At 39.9% G+C, this 16083-nt stretch overlaps 1 protein-coding gene across 1 annotated transcript in view; it reads right to left on the bottom strand.

Moving 5' to 3' along the window:
- Window positions 1–2417: 2417 nt before the first annotated feature.
- ZMYM5 (zinc finger MYM-type containing 5) overlaps window positions 2418–16083 on the bottom strand; it is a 34150-nt gene continuing 20484 nt past the window's right edge. Inside the window, exons 8-9 of the mRNA XM_059903397.1 lie at window positions 15015–15227; window positions 2418–3777 (exon numbers count right to left, since the gene is read on the bottom strand). Of these exons, the coding sequence (XP_059759380.1) occupies window positions 3019–3777; window positions 15015–15227 (972 nt within the window). The 3' untranslated portion in view covers window positions 2418–3018. The remainder of the gene's footprint in view (window positions 3778–15014; window positions 15228–16083) is intronic.

The raw sequence follows: 16083 nt of genomic DNA on the forward strand, positions 1-16083 counted from the left end.
TAGGCATGAACTGGAATAACTGCTCTTCACTCCAAATGTGACTTCCAGGGCAGTGATTCATAACCATCTACTCTCCAAGCTTAAAAGCTCAGCTGCTGGGACTTCCCTGGCGGTCCAGTGGTTAAGACTCCACGCTTCCACTGCAGGGGGCACGGGTTCGATCCCTGGTTGGGGAGCTAAGATCCGGCATGCTGTGCGACGTGGCCAGGAAAAAAAAAACAAAACACAACTCAGCTGCTTAAAAAAAAAATCAGTCATAAGCTTTTGAAAACCTTCTCTAGTCCAGAATATCACATCACTATTTTCCCAAACTAACTTCTCACTTTCTCAAAAACAAAGACTTGGGTATGTGGCTCAGATTATTCTTTCAACTCTAGTTAACTTCTCAAATTCTTAATTTCATCCTAACATGGTCACACTTTATAGTTCAACATTATGAGAGATATGCTCCACTTCTCAAATTCTGTACTTCACGTTGTCTTTATCCACCACCTCTTTCCCTACGGTCTACCACTGATGCCAAGGAGCTGGAGTTTCAAACTGAAAGCAACGGGGAACTTCAGAGCTTTGAAACAGAAGTGATACGACCTAAAATGATACAGCATCACTCCCTCCACCGAACTTGACTGAGCTCTTTGATCCAATTACTCATTCACTTCTCCATCCTGTACAGCTAACTGTAACTTATACATACACAGTGGCTATTAGCAACTCTTACTTGACTGACTACAGTACTGAGTAAGGGAGGGATGGAGGATCACAGGAAGAAAATGGCTCAAGGTAAGAGTCTTTTCTTTTTTCTTTATTTTTAAATTAATTATTTATAATAAATTTTGGCCGCGTTGGGTCTTCGTTGCTGCATGCGGGCTTTCTCTAGTTGCGGGGAGCAGGGGCTACTCTTTGTTGCTGTGTGCGGGCTTCTCATTGTGGTGTCTTCTCTTGTTGTGGAGCACAGGCTATAGGCACGCAGGCTTCAGTAGTTGTGGCTCACGGGCTCTACAGTGCAGGCTCAGTAGTTGTGGTGCACAGGCTTAGTTGCTCTGCAGCATGTGGGATCTTCCTGGACCAGGGGTTGAACCCGTGTCCCCTGCATTGGCAGGTGGATTCTTAACCACTGCGCCACCAGGGAAGCCCCAATGTAAGAGTCTTGAAGACAGCAATTTTGAAAATCTGAGGTTTATGAAAAAAATTCAGTTGTGCTCTGAGATGACAAAACCAATAAATTGCCATTTCTTGAGGACTGTTATTCTGAACTGCCCTTCCTAATTTTTGATATTAAATTTGTAGTAGGAGATAATTTTTTTCTAATGCCTTTTCTCAGTGAAATTAAAATGATGGAAACAGACCCTGGGTATGTCCAGATCAGAGGTGACAAATCCTGCAGCAGAGGAGTGGGGGACGGTAAGCAGGACTTTCATTTACTGTTTTCTTTCTTCCTTCTTTAAGGTGAGTCCATACTAATTTTACAATGTGAAAAAAAGAGCTAGATAAGGAAAAAGAAACTAAATGATTCACCAGGCTAGAGAGATTTACTTTTATCATCTTCTGAATTTACAGTTGACTTTTTCTTCAATATCTCATTATGAAAAATTTCATACACATCAAAAAGTTGGAAGAAATTTACAGTGAACACGGATAAACCCAGCACCTACATCTTTTGAATTTTTCACATTTAACTCATTACCACGTGCCTCATAGGTGTGCCTGCAGTATGCTGAAGAAATGAAAGAAGTTAAAAGTTGAGGATCTAATTTTGTTTTCTCAATGGATAAAGTGGCCACTGGTTGATTTCATTAGTTTGCTCAGATACCCAAGCGTCTATCTAAGACAATCACATGACAAATCTGTCATTTGATTAACAGGTAAGTGTTCATGAAATAATGGGCACAGAAACCATTTGCAGAGGGACTTCAGAACTGGATAGGCTCGGGGTATCCCCGCAGGCCTGTGGAGGAGGCTGGATTTTGGAAACACCCCGGAGCCCCATTCAGGCCCAAATATGAAAGACTGAAATGGTCCAGCTGTCAGAAAACAAAACGGTTATAAACTAATGAGAATGATCTTCCTGGTTATTCCCCAAACACTTTTCTGCGCTGGCCTCCCCTAGAGTCTGCAAGCGCTCCCGTGTTGGCCCTACCAAGGACACATCTTGATCTGCTCAGGCACCGCTCACAGGAAAAGCCTTGAGACAAGTGTATGTAAGGATGGGATACACAACAGAACTGCTGTCAGAAACAAGAAACAAAGGGAGAATTAGTAAATACAAGGTGAAGGGAACACTGATTAACCACCTGAAAAAACTGACACCCTTGATTTTCGTAAGTGTATTTTTCCTTTAGATGAAAAGAAAAAAATGCCACAACACAAAAAGGTTAACTTACTATATTTTTATTTTAATATTTCTTATATTTGTACCAACATAAAAATAGGTATACACTCTTTATGCTTATAGTTTTTACATGACAATAAAAGCTAAAACATTTACAAATTAAGTTAAAACAAAACAAAACCAATAAAACACAAATTCACCACTTTAATCTATTTAACATAACAAATGATGCTGCTTTGCTCAAATAATAAAATAACATTTTGCCCAAATGAAATAAACCATAAGTATTTGGTTTAATAGCAAAAAGCTGCAGTTTCAGATCCCCGTTCTGTTTCTGAGTAACAATGCTTGTTCACATAAGTACCTTGTTCGACTGGTACTGATAAATTCAAGTCTTTCCCTCCTTCTTTCAGAGTATTAGCCACACCAGTCAAATGTCAGTCCTGAAGTGCCCATTTTAAAAGGTGTGAATTGAAAAACTGAAAAGATCAACAATTGCCTTCACTGAAATCGGCATTAATCACTACAAATCCAATTAGCTTTAGAAGCTGGAGCAGAAACCATCTTTACTAGCTACTTGCTATGATACTTACTGCTAATGAGCTGATGAATCACTCCGTCTGGGAGCCTCAGCACGAGGCACCTGACTGTCAGGGTACAGGTCTGAGTAAGTGTGTGACCTCATCATGTCAGATCGGGTCTAAGGTGTACAACAGCTTCACACCCTCCTTTCCCACTTTCTCCTGTAATCTATGTTCCACAGTTTTACTTTTGTTCAAATCAGATTTTAATTTTGAATATTTAACACTATTGTTGATGTGCATTTCACTCTCCTCATGTTTGCTAAGAATATGGGATAAATGCTGCCAATCTTTGCACCCATTCTCATTCTTTAGTTGATTTTTTCCTTCCCCAAAGAGTCTGCAATACAGACAAAACACAGAATCTTTCGAGATCGAATAAAGTAACCAGGATCTAGTGGTTTTTTCACCATTTGGAAGAATTCTTGTATAGTAAGTTTCTGAAAACTTCCTCCCAGTACTGTCCTTTGGAAAATTAAAATTTCTCACTTGAGGTGGATCATTTTCAACTAGAGTGTCCCTTTCTTTAATACTCAAAACTCGGGGCCATGTACCTGGATCTGCAGAAAGCACAGCTGGTATAATGGAGTCTTCTGATTGTTTCTCTTCCAGTTGCTCTTGAAATTTATCAGCTATGGTTGACACAGAAGGAGGTAAATTCACATCCTGTTGGACCAATGATGTATCTTGGCTACATTCTGCTGAAACTTGTAGTTCTGAAGTCTTTTCCTTTTTCACTGGTATTCTTTCTATTTTTTCCAAAAGTATATTCAATGACCCATACAATTCTCTTTCATTTTCTTCTCTAACAGCATTCCTTTTCCTGTTTTCTGATGCTAGCACTTTTTTTGAGTTTGTTTCCATCATCTGAGGAAAAATAGATTACAATTTTAAATTATTAACACTGAAAAAAATTAATGTATATACAAATGCCCAATAAGCACATGAAAAAGATGCTTATCATTAATCATCAAAGAAATACAAATCAATACCACCACATACCCGTTCACACCCACTAGGATGGCTACAATGAAAAGAGAGATGATGACAAGCATTACCAGATGTGTGGAAACACCGGAACCTCCTCAGGCGCTGGTGGCAACGTAAAATGGTGCTGCTGCCGGGGAACACAGGGGCAACTCCTCAAAGTTAACAACAATGCAAAAATGAAGACATATGTCCGCACAAAGACTTGCACAAAGTGTTCACAGCAACACTAGTCACAGTAGCCAAAAAGGAGAAATAACAATGTGGTATTATCCATACAATGGATTATTTGGGAATAAAAGTTAAGTGCAGTAAAGATATATGCTATGACTTGGATGCACCTTGAAAACAGTATGACATGTGAAAGTCCGTCACAAGGTGCCACACAGTGTATGACTCCATCCCATGAAAAGACACATTAGCTCTTCTGGAGTCAGTAAAACAAAAATGCAAAAACACAGTCAAAATAACACAGGTGCATACACTGTGAAGGGCATCCTGCTAGCTGTAACATTTTAGTACAGGGTACAACTTGACCACGGTATACAACGGAGCTCAAGGAACTAAGAGCATTGTTCTGATTCAGTCCCGAACGTAGACACAGCGCTGAGCGAAGAGGAGCAGGAGTGACACGATCAGGTCTGTGCTCTAGAAAGACTGCTCTGATGGCACAGCGTCTCCGGTGCTCAGGAAGGCCAGCGTACAGAGAGACCAGGAGGCTGTGGGGGCAGTTTGGGCAAGAGGGGATGGCGGGCACATCGAGGGTGTGGTGCTGGAGACAGCACCGGGAGAGGGTAGGGAATAGAATCTGGGTTAGCTGGTAACTGAGCGGCTCTGGGGACAAAGACAGAGGAGCAAATATAACCAGAAGTTTCTGCCGGGATGGGGGAAGTTTCTGACCGGATGGGGCTGTTTACTGATTTGGGAAACAAAGAAGGAAAGCAGGTTTGGAGTTTCAGTTTTAGACACAGAGTTTGAGATATCTGTGGAACATTCACATGGAAATTAGATGGATGTACTAGTGTGAAACTGAAGGAATAAGATCTATAGATATATTCTGGAAGTCATCAAAATATGTATTAATTGAAACTATGGGATTGGATAAGACTATACCAGAAAAGCATATTTAAGAAGAAACAGAACGCCAAGGACTGTTAGTGTTATTTTTTTTTTTTAACATTACCAAACCCAAGCCTTGGGCTTCTTTCTTTCCTTCCTGAGTTTCTCAGCAGTGAGTAGGCAGTCAAGTTGTTATAATTCCCCGCACATCTAAGACTCATCATTCTGGAGATCACTAAATTGAATCCAATGTAGATCCTAGCCTCAGGGAACTCATGGCCTACGTATAATTAAATGTTGGTATCAGATGCACTAGAGCATATATACTATATACATTTTTTTGGCCACACCACGCGGCTTGCGGGATCTTAGTTCCCCATGTTAATTAAGGTTTCAAGTGTGAGGTCAAATCTAGCTGTGTGACTTTGGGTAAGACACTTCTCTGAAATTCAGTATCTTTAACATATTTCAAAGGTTTTATTTATTTGAAATTGAATATACATTTAATAAAGAACATCAACTAATTATACCTGGCTAATTAAAACAAATTAAACTAATTAACACCCCTTTCCCAGAAGTTAACTACTTTCAACATTTTTAGCTGATTCTTTTCGTGTTCACTTCCAAATATCAAAATAACATGTTTGTATTGCTTTTACTGATTTTTCCTCCCAGTTTTAGGCATCACTATTGACTTCTCAATGAGGAAGATGCAAATTTAGTTCTCCTTCTCACTGTGCCTATCACACACACTCACCCTCCAGCTGCCTACTCATCCTTTTTCAACTCTGGCACCACTGATACTTGGCTTTGTTGTGAAGGCCTGTCTGGCCCCCACTCAGTGATGCCAGGAGCACTCTCCCAGTTGTGATTAAAAAAAAAATGTTGGAAGACCTTGACAAATGTCCCCAGGGGGACAAAATCACCCCCCATTAGGTCAGTGGCCAAGACCCAGATTCCATCTTTACACTGATGACTGTGCATGCTATTCTGAGATAAGCCACTAACTGCAAGATTTCAGTTTTTCCTTAAGGTCCTCATATATCACCAAGGCTTTCTATCGTGAAGGCCTGCCACTAACCACTTATAAACACTAACGTGGTAGGGGGAAAGCACCTTTACAAAACTTCTGTATTAAACAGAAATATCATTCCTGTACTTGCCAACTGCTTATGAGCTATGTGCATGACTGACACATACATGGTAGAAGAGACAAAGACACTTTTGGGGGGGATCAGAGTGGCAGGCAGGATAGTTATTCCAGCAATTCTGAATATGTGGCTGCTGCCTGTTTTGACTATGTTCATTTTCCCATTTGCACCTCCCTCTGGTGTTCGTTTAGAAAGTAAAGACTGATAAGCTATGAGCCATCCTTATGTTCTTCAGAGGGTAAGCAGTGTATCTGTCTGAAGTTTATGAACTCATTGTTCTTAACTGAGCAACAGCACAGAGCCTAAGCAGGTACAGGTCAACCATCCACAAACACATACACACCCACGTACAAATATGATGACCTAAGATAGTTATTTATTACCAGAGAGCATTTTTTAATTTAACCTTTTATACCCAAAATATTGTCATTCAACATGTAATCAATATAAATTTTTTTTCAATTTTATTTATTTTTTAAAAAATTAATTAATTTATTTATGGCTGCGTTGGGTCTTCGTTTCTGTGCGAGGGCTTTCTCTAGTTGCGGCGAGCGGGGGCCACTCTTCATCACGGTGCGCAGACCTCTCACTGTCGTGGCCTCTCTTGTTGCGGAGCACAGGCTCCAGATGCGCAGGCTCAGTAGTTGTGGCTCACAGGCCTAGTTGCTCCACGGCATGTGGGATCTTCCCAGACCAGGGCTCGAACCCGTGTCCCCTGCGTTTGCAGGCAGATTCTCAACCACCGCGCCACCAGGGAAGCCCTGAATTTTATTTATTTTTTATACAGCAGGTTCTTATTAGTTATCTATTTTATACATGTTAGTGTATATATGTCAATCCCAATCTCCCAATTCATCCCACCACCACCACCCCTGCCACTTTCGCCCCTTGGTGTCCATACGTTTGTTCTCTACATCTGTGTCTCTTATTTCTGCCCTGCAAACTGGTTCATTTGTACCATTTTTCTAGGTTCCACATATATGTGTTAATATACGATATTTGTTTTTCTCTTTCTGACTTACTTCACTCTGTATGACAGTCTCTAGATCCATCCACGTCTCTACAAATGACCCAATTTCGTTCCTTTTTATGGCTGAGTAATATTCCACTGCATATAGGTACCACATCTTCTTTATCCATTCGTCTGTCGATGGGCATTTAGGTTGCTTCCATGATCTGGCTACTGTACATAGTGCTGCAATGAACACTGGGGTGCATGTGTCTCTTTGAATTATGGTTTTCTCTGGTTTATGCCCAGTAGTGGGATTGCTGGGTATTTTTAGTTTTTTAAGGAACCTCCATACTGTTCTCCATAGTGGCTATATCAATTTACATTCCCACCAACAGTGCAAGAGGGTTCCCTTTTCTCCACACCCTCTCCAGCATCTGTTGTTTGTAGATTTTCTGATGATGCCCATTCTAACTGGTGTTGAGGTGATACCTCATTGTAGTTTTGATTTGCATTTCTCTAATAATCAGTGATGCTGAGAAGCTTTTCATGTGCCTCTTGGCCATCTGTATGTCTTCTCTGGACAAATGTCATTTAGGTCTTCTGCCCAGTTTTTGATTGGGTTGTTTGTTTTAATATTGAGCTGCATGAGCTGTTTATATATTCTGGAGATTAATCCTTTGTCCATTGATTCGTGCACAATATTGCAAATAAAATTTCTCCCATTCTGAGGGCTGTCTTTTCATCTTGTTTATAAAAGCTTCTGCACAGCAAAAGAAACTAAGTTTCATTAGGTCCCATTTGTTTATTTTTGTTTTTATTTCCATTACTCTGGGAGGTGGGTCAAAAAAGATCTTGCTGTGATTTATGTCAAAGAGTATTCTTCCTATGTTTTCCTCTAAGAGTTTTATAGTGTCTGGCCTTACATTTAGGTATTTAATCCATTTTGATTTTATTTCTGTGTATGGTGTTAGGGAGTGTTCTAATTTCATTCTTTTACATGTAGTTGTCCAGTTTGCCCGGCACCACTTATCGAAGAGGTTGTCTTTTCTCCATTGTATATTCTTGCCTCCTTTATCAAAGATAAGGTGACCATATGTGCGTGGATTTATCTCTGGGCTTTCTATCCTGTTCCATTGATCTATATTTCTGTTTTTGTGCCAGTACCATACTGTCTTGATTACTGTAGCTTTGTAGTATAGTCTGAAGTCAGACAGCCTGATTCCTCCAGCTCCGTTTTTTTTTTCCCCTCAAGACTGCTTTGGCTATTCGGGGTCTTCTGTGTCTCCATATAAATTTTAAGATTTTTTGTTACAGTTTTGTAAAAAATGCCACTGGTAATTTGATAGGGATTACATTGAATCTGTAGATTGCTTTGGGGAGTATAGTCATTTTCACAATATTGATTCTTCCAATCCAAGAACATGGTATATCTCTCCATCTGTTTGTACCATGTTTAATTTCTTTCATCAGAGTCTTATACTCTTCTGCCTACAGATCTTTTGTCTCCTTAGGTAGGTTTATTTCTAGGTATTTTATTCTTTTTGTTGCAATGGTGAATGGGATTGTTTCCTTAATTTCTCTTTCTGATCTTTTGTTGTTAGTGTATAGGAATGCAAGAGATTTCTGTGCATTAAATTTGTATCCTGCAACTTTACCAAATTCATTGATTAGCTCTAGTAGTTTTCTGGTGGCATCCTCAGGATTCTCTATGTATAGTATCATGTCATCTGCAAACAGTGACAGTTCTACTTCTTCTTTTCTGATTTGTATTCCTTTTATTTCTTTTTCTTCTCTGACTACTATGGCTAGGACTACCAAAACTATGCTGAATAACAGTGGCGAGAGCGGACATCCTTGTCTTTTTCCTAATCTTAGAGGAAATGCTTCCAGTTTTTCACCATTGAGAATGATGTTTGCTGTGGGTTTGTCGTATATGGCCTTTATCATGTTGAGGTAGGTTCCCTCTATGCCCACTTTCTGGACAGTTTTTAACATAAATGGGTGTTGACTTTCGTCAAAAGCTTTTCTGCATCTTTGAGATGATCATACGATTTTTATTCTTCAATTTGTTAATATGCTGTATCACATTGATTTGTGTATATTGAAGAATCCTTGCATCCCTGGGATAAATCCCACTTGATCATGGTGTATGATCCTATTAGTGTGTTATTGGATTCTGTTTGCAAGTATTTTGTTGAGGATTTCTGTATCTATATTCATCAGTGATATTGGTCTGTAATTTTCTTTTTTTGTGTTATCTTTGTCTGGTCTTGGTAGCAGAGTGATGGTGGCCTTATAGAATGAGTTTGGGAGTGGTCCTTCCTCTGCAATTTTCTGGAAGAGTTTGAGAAAGATGGGTGTTAGCTCTTATCTAAATGTTTGATAGAATTCACCTGTGATGGGCTTCCCTGGTGGCGCAGTGGTTGAGAATCTGCCTGCCAATGCAGGGTACACGGGTTCGAGCCCTGGTGTGGGAAGATCCCACATGCCGTGGAGCAACTGGGCCCGTGAGCCACAATTACTGAGCCTGCGCTTCTGGAGCCTGTGCTCCGCAACAAGAGAGGCCGTGATAGTGAGAGGCCTGCGCACCACGATGAAGAGTGGCCCCCGCTTGCCACAACTAGAGAAAGCCCTCACACAGAAACGAAGATCCAAAACAGCCATAAATAAATAAATTAATTAATTAAAAAAAAAAGACATGAAAAGATGCTCAACATTATAAAAAAAAAAAAAGAATTCACCTGTGAAGCCATCTGGTCCTGGACTTTTGGTTGTTGGAAGATTTTTTTTTAATTAATTAATTAATTTATTTATTTATTTATGGCTGTGTTGGGTCTTCGTTTCTGTGCGGGGGCTTTCTCCAGTTGCGGCAAGAGGGGGCCACTCTTCATCGCGGTGCGCGGGCCTCTCACTATCGCGGCCTCTCTTATTGCGGAGCACAGGCTCCAGATGCGCAGGCTCAGTAATTGTGGCTCACGGGCCTAGCTGCTCCGTGGCATGTGGGATCTTCCCAGACCAGGGCTCGAACCCGTGTCCCCTGCATTGGCAGGCAGATTCTCAACCACTGTGCCACCAGGGAAGCCCGGTTGTTGGAAGATTTTTAATCACAGTTTCAATTTCATTACTTGTGATTGGTCTGTTCATATTTTCTATTTCTTCCTGGTTCAGTCTTGGAAGGTTATACCTTTCTAAGAATTTGTCCATTTCTTCCAGGTTATCCATTTTATTGACATAGAGTTACTTGTAGTAATCTCTTAGGATGCTTTGTATTTCTGCGGTGTCTGTTGTAACTTCTCCTTTTTCATTTCTAATTTTATTGATTTGAGTCCTCTCCCTCTTTTTCTTGATGAGTCTGGCTAAAGGTTTATCAATTTTGTTTATCTTCTCAAAGAGCCAGCTTTTAGTTTTATTGATCTTTGCTATTGTTTTGTTTCTATGTCATTTATTCTGCTCTGATCTTTTATGATTTCTTTCCTTCTACTAATTTTGGGTTTTGTTTGTTCTTCTTTCTCTAGTTCCTTTAGGTGTAAGGTTAGATTGTTTGAGATTTTTCTTGTTTCTTGAGATAGGCTTGTATTGCTATAAACTTTCCTCTTAGAACTGCTTTTGCTGCATCCCATAGGCTTTGGATCGTCGTGTTTTCATTGTAATTTGTCTCTAGGTATTTTTTTTATTTCCTCTTTGATTTCTTTAGTGATCTCTTGGTTATTTAGTAACATATCGTTTAGCCTCCAATGTGTTTGTTTTTTACGTTTTTATCCCTGTAATTGATTTCTAATCTCATAGCGCTGCCGTCGGAAAAGATGCTTGATGTGATTTCAATTTTCTTAAATTTAGCAAGGCTTGATTTGTGACCCAAGGTGTGATCTATCCTGGAGAACATTCTGTGTGCACTTGAGAAGAAAGTGTAATCTGCTGTTTCTGGTTGGAATGTCCTATAAATATCAATTAAATCTATCTGGTCTACTGTGTCATTTAAAGCTTGTGTTTCCTTATTAATTTTCTGTCTGGATGATCTGTCCATTGGTGTAAGTGAGGTGTTAAAGCCCCCCACTATTATTGTGTTACTGTCGATTTCCTCTTTTATAGCTGTTAGCAGTTGCCTTATGTATTGAGGTGCTCCTATGTTGGGTGCATATATATTTATAATTGTTATAAATTCTGTTTGGATTGATCCCTTGATCATTATGTAGTGTCCTTCCTTGTCTCTTGTAACATTCTTTATTTTAAAGTCTATTTTATCTGATATGAGTATTGCTACTCCAGCTTTTTTTGATTTCCATTTGCATGGAGTATCTTTTTCCATCTCCTCACTTTCAGTCTGTATGTGTCCCTAGGTCTGAAGTGGGTCTCTTGTAGACAGTATATATATGGGTCTTGTTTTTGTAACCATTCAGTGAGCCTGTGTCTTTTGGTTGGAGCATTTAACCCATTCACGTTTAAGGTAATTATCAATATGGATGTTCCTATGACCATTTTCTTAATTGTTATGGGTTTGTTTTTGTAGGTCCTTTTCTTCTCCTGTATTTCCCACTTAGAGAAGTTCCTTTGGCATTTGCTGTAGAGCTGGTTTGGTGGTGCTGAATTCTCTTAGCTTTTGCTTGTCTGTAAAGCTTTTGATTTCTCCATCAAATCTAAATGAGATCCTTGCCGGGTAGAGTAATCTTGGTTGTAGGTTCTTCCCTTTCATCACTTTAAACGTATCATGCCACTCCCTTCTGGCTTGTAGAGTTTCTGCTGAGAAATCAGCTGTTAACCTTATGGGAGTTCCCTTGTATGTTATTTGTCGTTTTTCCCTTGTTGCTGTCAATAATTTTTCTTTGTCTTTAATTTTTGTCAGTTTGATTACTATGTGTCCTGGCGTGTTTCTCCTTGGGTTTGTCCTGCCTGGGACTCTCTGCGCTTCCTGGACTTGGGTGGCTATTTCCTTTCCCATATTAGGGAAGTTTTTGACTATAATCTCTTCAAATATCTTCTCGGGTTCTTCCTCTCTCTCTTCTCCTTCTGGGACCCCCCTATAATGCGAATGTTGTTGCGTTGAATGTTGACCCAGAGGTCTCTTAGGCTGCCTTCATTTCTTATTTATTTATTTATTTTATTTATTTTTGGCTGTGTTGGGTCTTCGTTTCTGTGCGAGGGTTTTCTCTAGTTGTGGCAAGCGGAGGCCACTCTTCATCGCGGTGCGCGGGCCTCTATCGCGGCCTCTCCCGTTGCAGAGCACAGGCTCCCGATGCGCAGGCTCAGTAGTTGTGGCTCACGGGCCTAGTTGCTCTGCGGCATGTGGGATCTTCCCAGACCAGGGCTCGAACCCATGTGCCCTGCATTGGCAGGCAGATTCTCAACCGCTGCGCCACCAGGGAAGCCCTGCCTTCATTTCTTTACATTCTTTTTTCTTTATTCTGTTCCACAGCAGTGAATTCCACCATTCTGTCTTCCAGGTCACCTACCCATTCTTCTGCCTCAGTTATTCTGCTACCGATTCCTTCTAGTGTATTTTTCATTTCAGTTATTGTATTGTTCATCTCTGTTTGTTGTTCTTTAATTCTTCTAGGTGTTTGTTCTTTAATGCTTCTAGGTCTTTGTTAAGTATTTCTTGCATCTTCTCAATCTTTGCCTCCCTTCTTTTTCTGAGGTCCTGGATCATCTTCACTATCATTATTCTGAATTCTTTTTCTGGAAGGTTGCCTATCTCCACTTCATTTAGTTGTTTTTCTGGGGTTTTATCTTGTTCCTTCATCTGGTACAAAGTCCTCTGCCTTTTCATTTTGTTTATCTTTCTGTGAATGTGGCTTTCCTTCCAGAGGCTGCAGAATTGTAGTTCTTCTTGCTTCTGCTGTCTGCCCTCAAGCAAAAGGTATTTTTGACATGTAGTCTTTTGAAAAGATAACGTTACTGCAACCTTCTATAAGCTGCACCCAAAGGCTTTGTTAAATATGAAGCATAATATATACAAAGATAATAAAGATAACATAAATAAGCCTTCCTTGCAAAAACTAAAAAATCAACTATGGGTATCCCCACTATTTCCCCTACTGTGCAATAAGCCTCGCACTTCTGAGTTACTTTACCCTAAAAGCTAACTAACCATTTAAACTCTCATCCAGTGAAATGGGGTTAAGAAAATTCCTGGTTTTACATTGAGGATCCATGTTAAATTAATTTTTTTTAATTTAATTTTTGTGTGGGATAATCTGAGGTCTGGCTTATTTATGTCCATACCAAAAAAAATAATTGTCCCAGCACCATCTGCTGAAAAAATCTTGCTTTTCCCATCCAAATGATTTTGTACTTTCTTCTAAAATCAGCTGACTATATTTGTGTGGTTCTGTTTCTGGCCTGCCTATTCTATTGATCTATTTGTTTATCTTTATATGCCAATACCATAACACCTTGATTACTATGGCTTTTTAATGTCTTTTTTCCCAGGTTTACTGAAGTATAACTGATAAAGAAAAACTGTACAAATTTATGGTGTATGATGCGATGTTTTGAGGTTTTTAATGTCTTGAAATCAGGAAGATGATACTTCCTTAATCCCTACCTCACACCATACACAAAATTAACTTGAGATGGATCACAGATGTAAACATAAAATCTAAAACTAAAAAGCTTACAGAAAACAACATAAGTAAATATCTTCATAACCTTGGTAGGCAGAGCCCCTAAACAAGACACAAAAAGTACTAATCAGAAAGGCAAATAGTAAATTGGACTTTATCAAAATTTAAAACTTGGGCTTTTCAAAAACAACATTAGGAAAACGAAAATACAAAACACTGTCCAGGAGAAAAATCTTCCAAATACATTTATTTTACAAAAGATATGTATCCAGAATATATATAAACAATTCCTACAACTCAATAATAGAAAGACAATCCAATAAAAAAAGTGAGCTAAAACTTGAATAGATACTTTACAAAAGAAGATATATGAGTGATGAGAAAGGAACAGTAGTTATCAGGAAATTAAAACCACAATGAGGGCTTCCCTGGTGGCGCAGTGGTTGAGAATCTGCCTGCCGGTGCAGGGGACACGGGTTCGAGCCCTGGTCTGGGAGGATCCCACATGCCGCTGAGCAACTGGGCCCGTGAGCCACAATTACTGAGCCTGCGCGTCTGGAGCCTGTGCTCTGCAACAAAAGAGGCCCACGCACCGCAATGAAGAGTGGCCCCCACTTGCCACAACTAGAGAAAGCCCTCGCACAGAAACGAAGACCCAACACAGCCATAAATTTAAAAAAAAAATACTGCTGCAATAAACATCCTTAGAAATATTCCCTTATAAAAAAAAAAAAACCACAATGAGATAATCATTTTATACCCACTAGAATAGATTAAATCAAAACAGACAACACCAAATTTTGTTAAGACTACAGAGTAATTGGAACTATCAAGTTGTCAGTGGGAGTGCAAAATGGTAGAGAAAAGAATTACTTATTGTAACGTCTGCAAAACATAAAGACTTAAAACAAGCTTACTTACAACAATCAATTAATTTTAATACTCATTTGAGAGTAATACTCAATGAGAGATTGACAGAAATGGAACCATATGAGATTCTAAGATAAATCTGCTTAATGTAAGCTAACAAGGGAGAAGTTACTACAAACTTGATCATTTAAAACTCATTAAGGGGCTTCCCTGGTGGCACAGTGGTTGAGAATCTGCCTGCTAATGCAGGGGACACGGGTTCGAGCCCTGGTCTGGGAAGATCCCACATGCTGCGGAGCAACTAGGCCCCTGAGCCACAACTACTGAACCTGCGCGTCTGGAGCCTGTGCTCCGCAATAAGAGAGGCCGCGACAGTGAGAGGCCCGCGCACTGCAATGAAGAGTGGCCCCCGCTTGCCACAACTAGAGAAAGCCCTAGCACAGAAACAAAGACCCAACATAGTAATCAATCAATCAATCAATCAATAAATCTTTAAAAAAAAAAAACTCATTAAAAAAGAATTACCTGTTTATATTCGTTAGCACAACTTTGGCAGCAAAATCTCATCTGCTGACCTTCAATGACTAGGAGATTGTTTCCAGCACCTTTGCTGGGCAGGTACTCCCCACACTGCTCACAGCAATTCATCACTAGACCATTGGCCAACCTGTACTTGTTAAAGCACTGGTTACTGCACAGCTTATGTGTTACATTGTTAACGCTGACTTCATGCCGAATCTAAAAACAAAAACCAATTTATTAAATAAATGAACTGGATTAGCACCATAAATGAGATACCTAGTTTTTTCAACGGAAATAAAGAACCTTTAGTAATTTCTCAGTGGAAGAAACATTCAGGTAAAAGAATTAAAAAAAGCACATTTCACTATTCTTTCATTTTCATCTTTGATTTCTTTGTAAAATCGTGCTTTGATCTTATAAAAGGAAAAATAAGATTCACAGAACAAAAAGCAACAAAATCAGACATTTAAGAATTACAGGGGCTTCCCTGGTGGTGCAGTGGTTGAGAATCCGCCTGCCAATGCAGGGGACATGGGTTCGAGCCCTGGTCCGGGAAGATCCCACATGCTGTGGAGCAACTGAGACCTTGCACCACAACTATTGAGCTTGCGCTCCAGAGCCTGCAGGCCACAACTACTGAGCCCGCGTGCTGCAATTACTGACACCCTCGTGCCTAGAGCCCCTGCTCTGCAACAAGAGAAGCCACCACAATGAGAAGCCTGTGCACCGCAACGAAGAGTAGCCCCCACTTGCCACAACTAGAGAAAGCCCGCGTGCAGCAACGAAGACCCAACACAGCCAGAAACAAATTAAAAAAATAAATTTATTAAAAAAAAATTACAGGAAATGAATTGGTTAGCAGGTTTTGATATGACCTGCTTAAAAATAAGTGGATTGGTAATTTGTAGGTATTATAAACTTCACTGCCCTAGAAAACTGGGGTAGGGGGTGGGCGAAGGGAACCAGTATCACCCACATTCAGGATGGAGTCTGTGTATACCTAAGTTCTTGCTTTGCTCAGCTCTACGGGAGCTGAGATAAAATTGTGTCTGGGATTTACACGGCTTCAGGG

Source organism: Balaenoptera ricei, chromosome 18, assembly GCF_028023285.1.
Source record: "Balaenoptera ricei isolate mBalRic1 chromosome 18, mBalRic1.hap2, whole genome shotgun sequence".
NCBI classification, from domain to species: domain Eukaryota; kingdom Metazoa; phylum Chordata; class Mammalia; order Artiodactyla; family Balaenopteridae; genus Balaenoptera; species Balaenoptera ricei.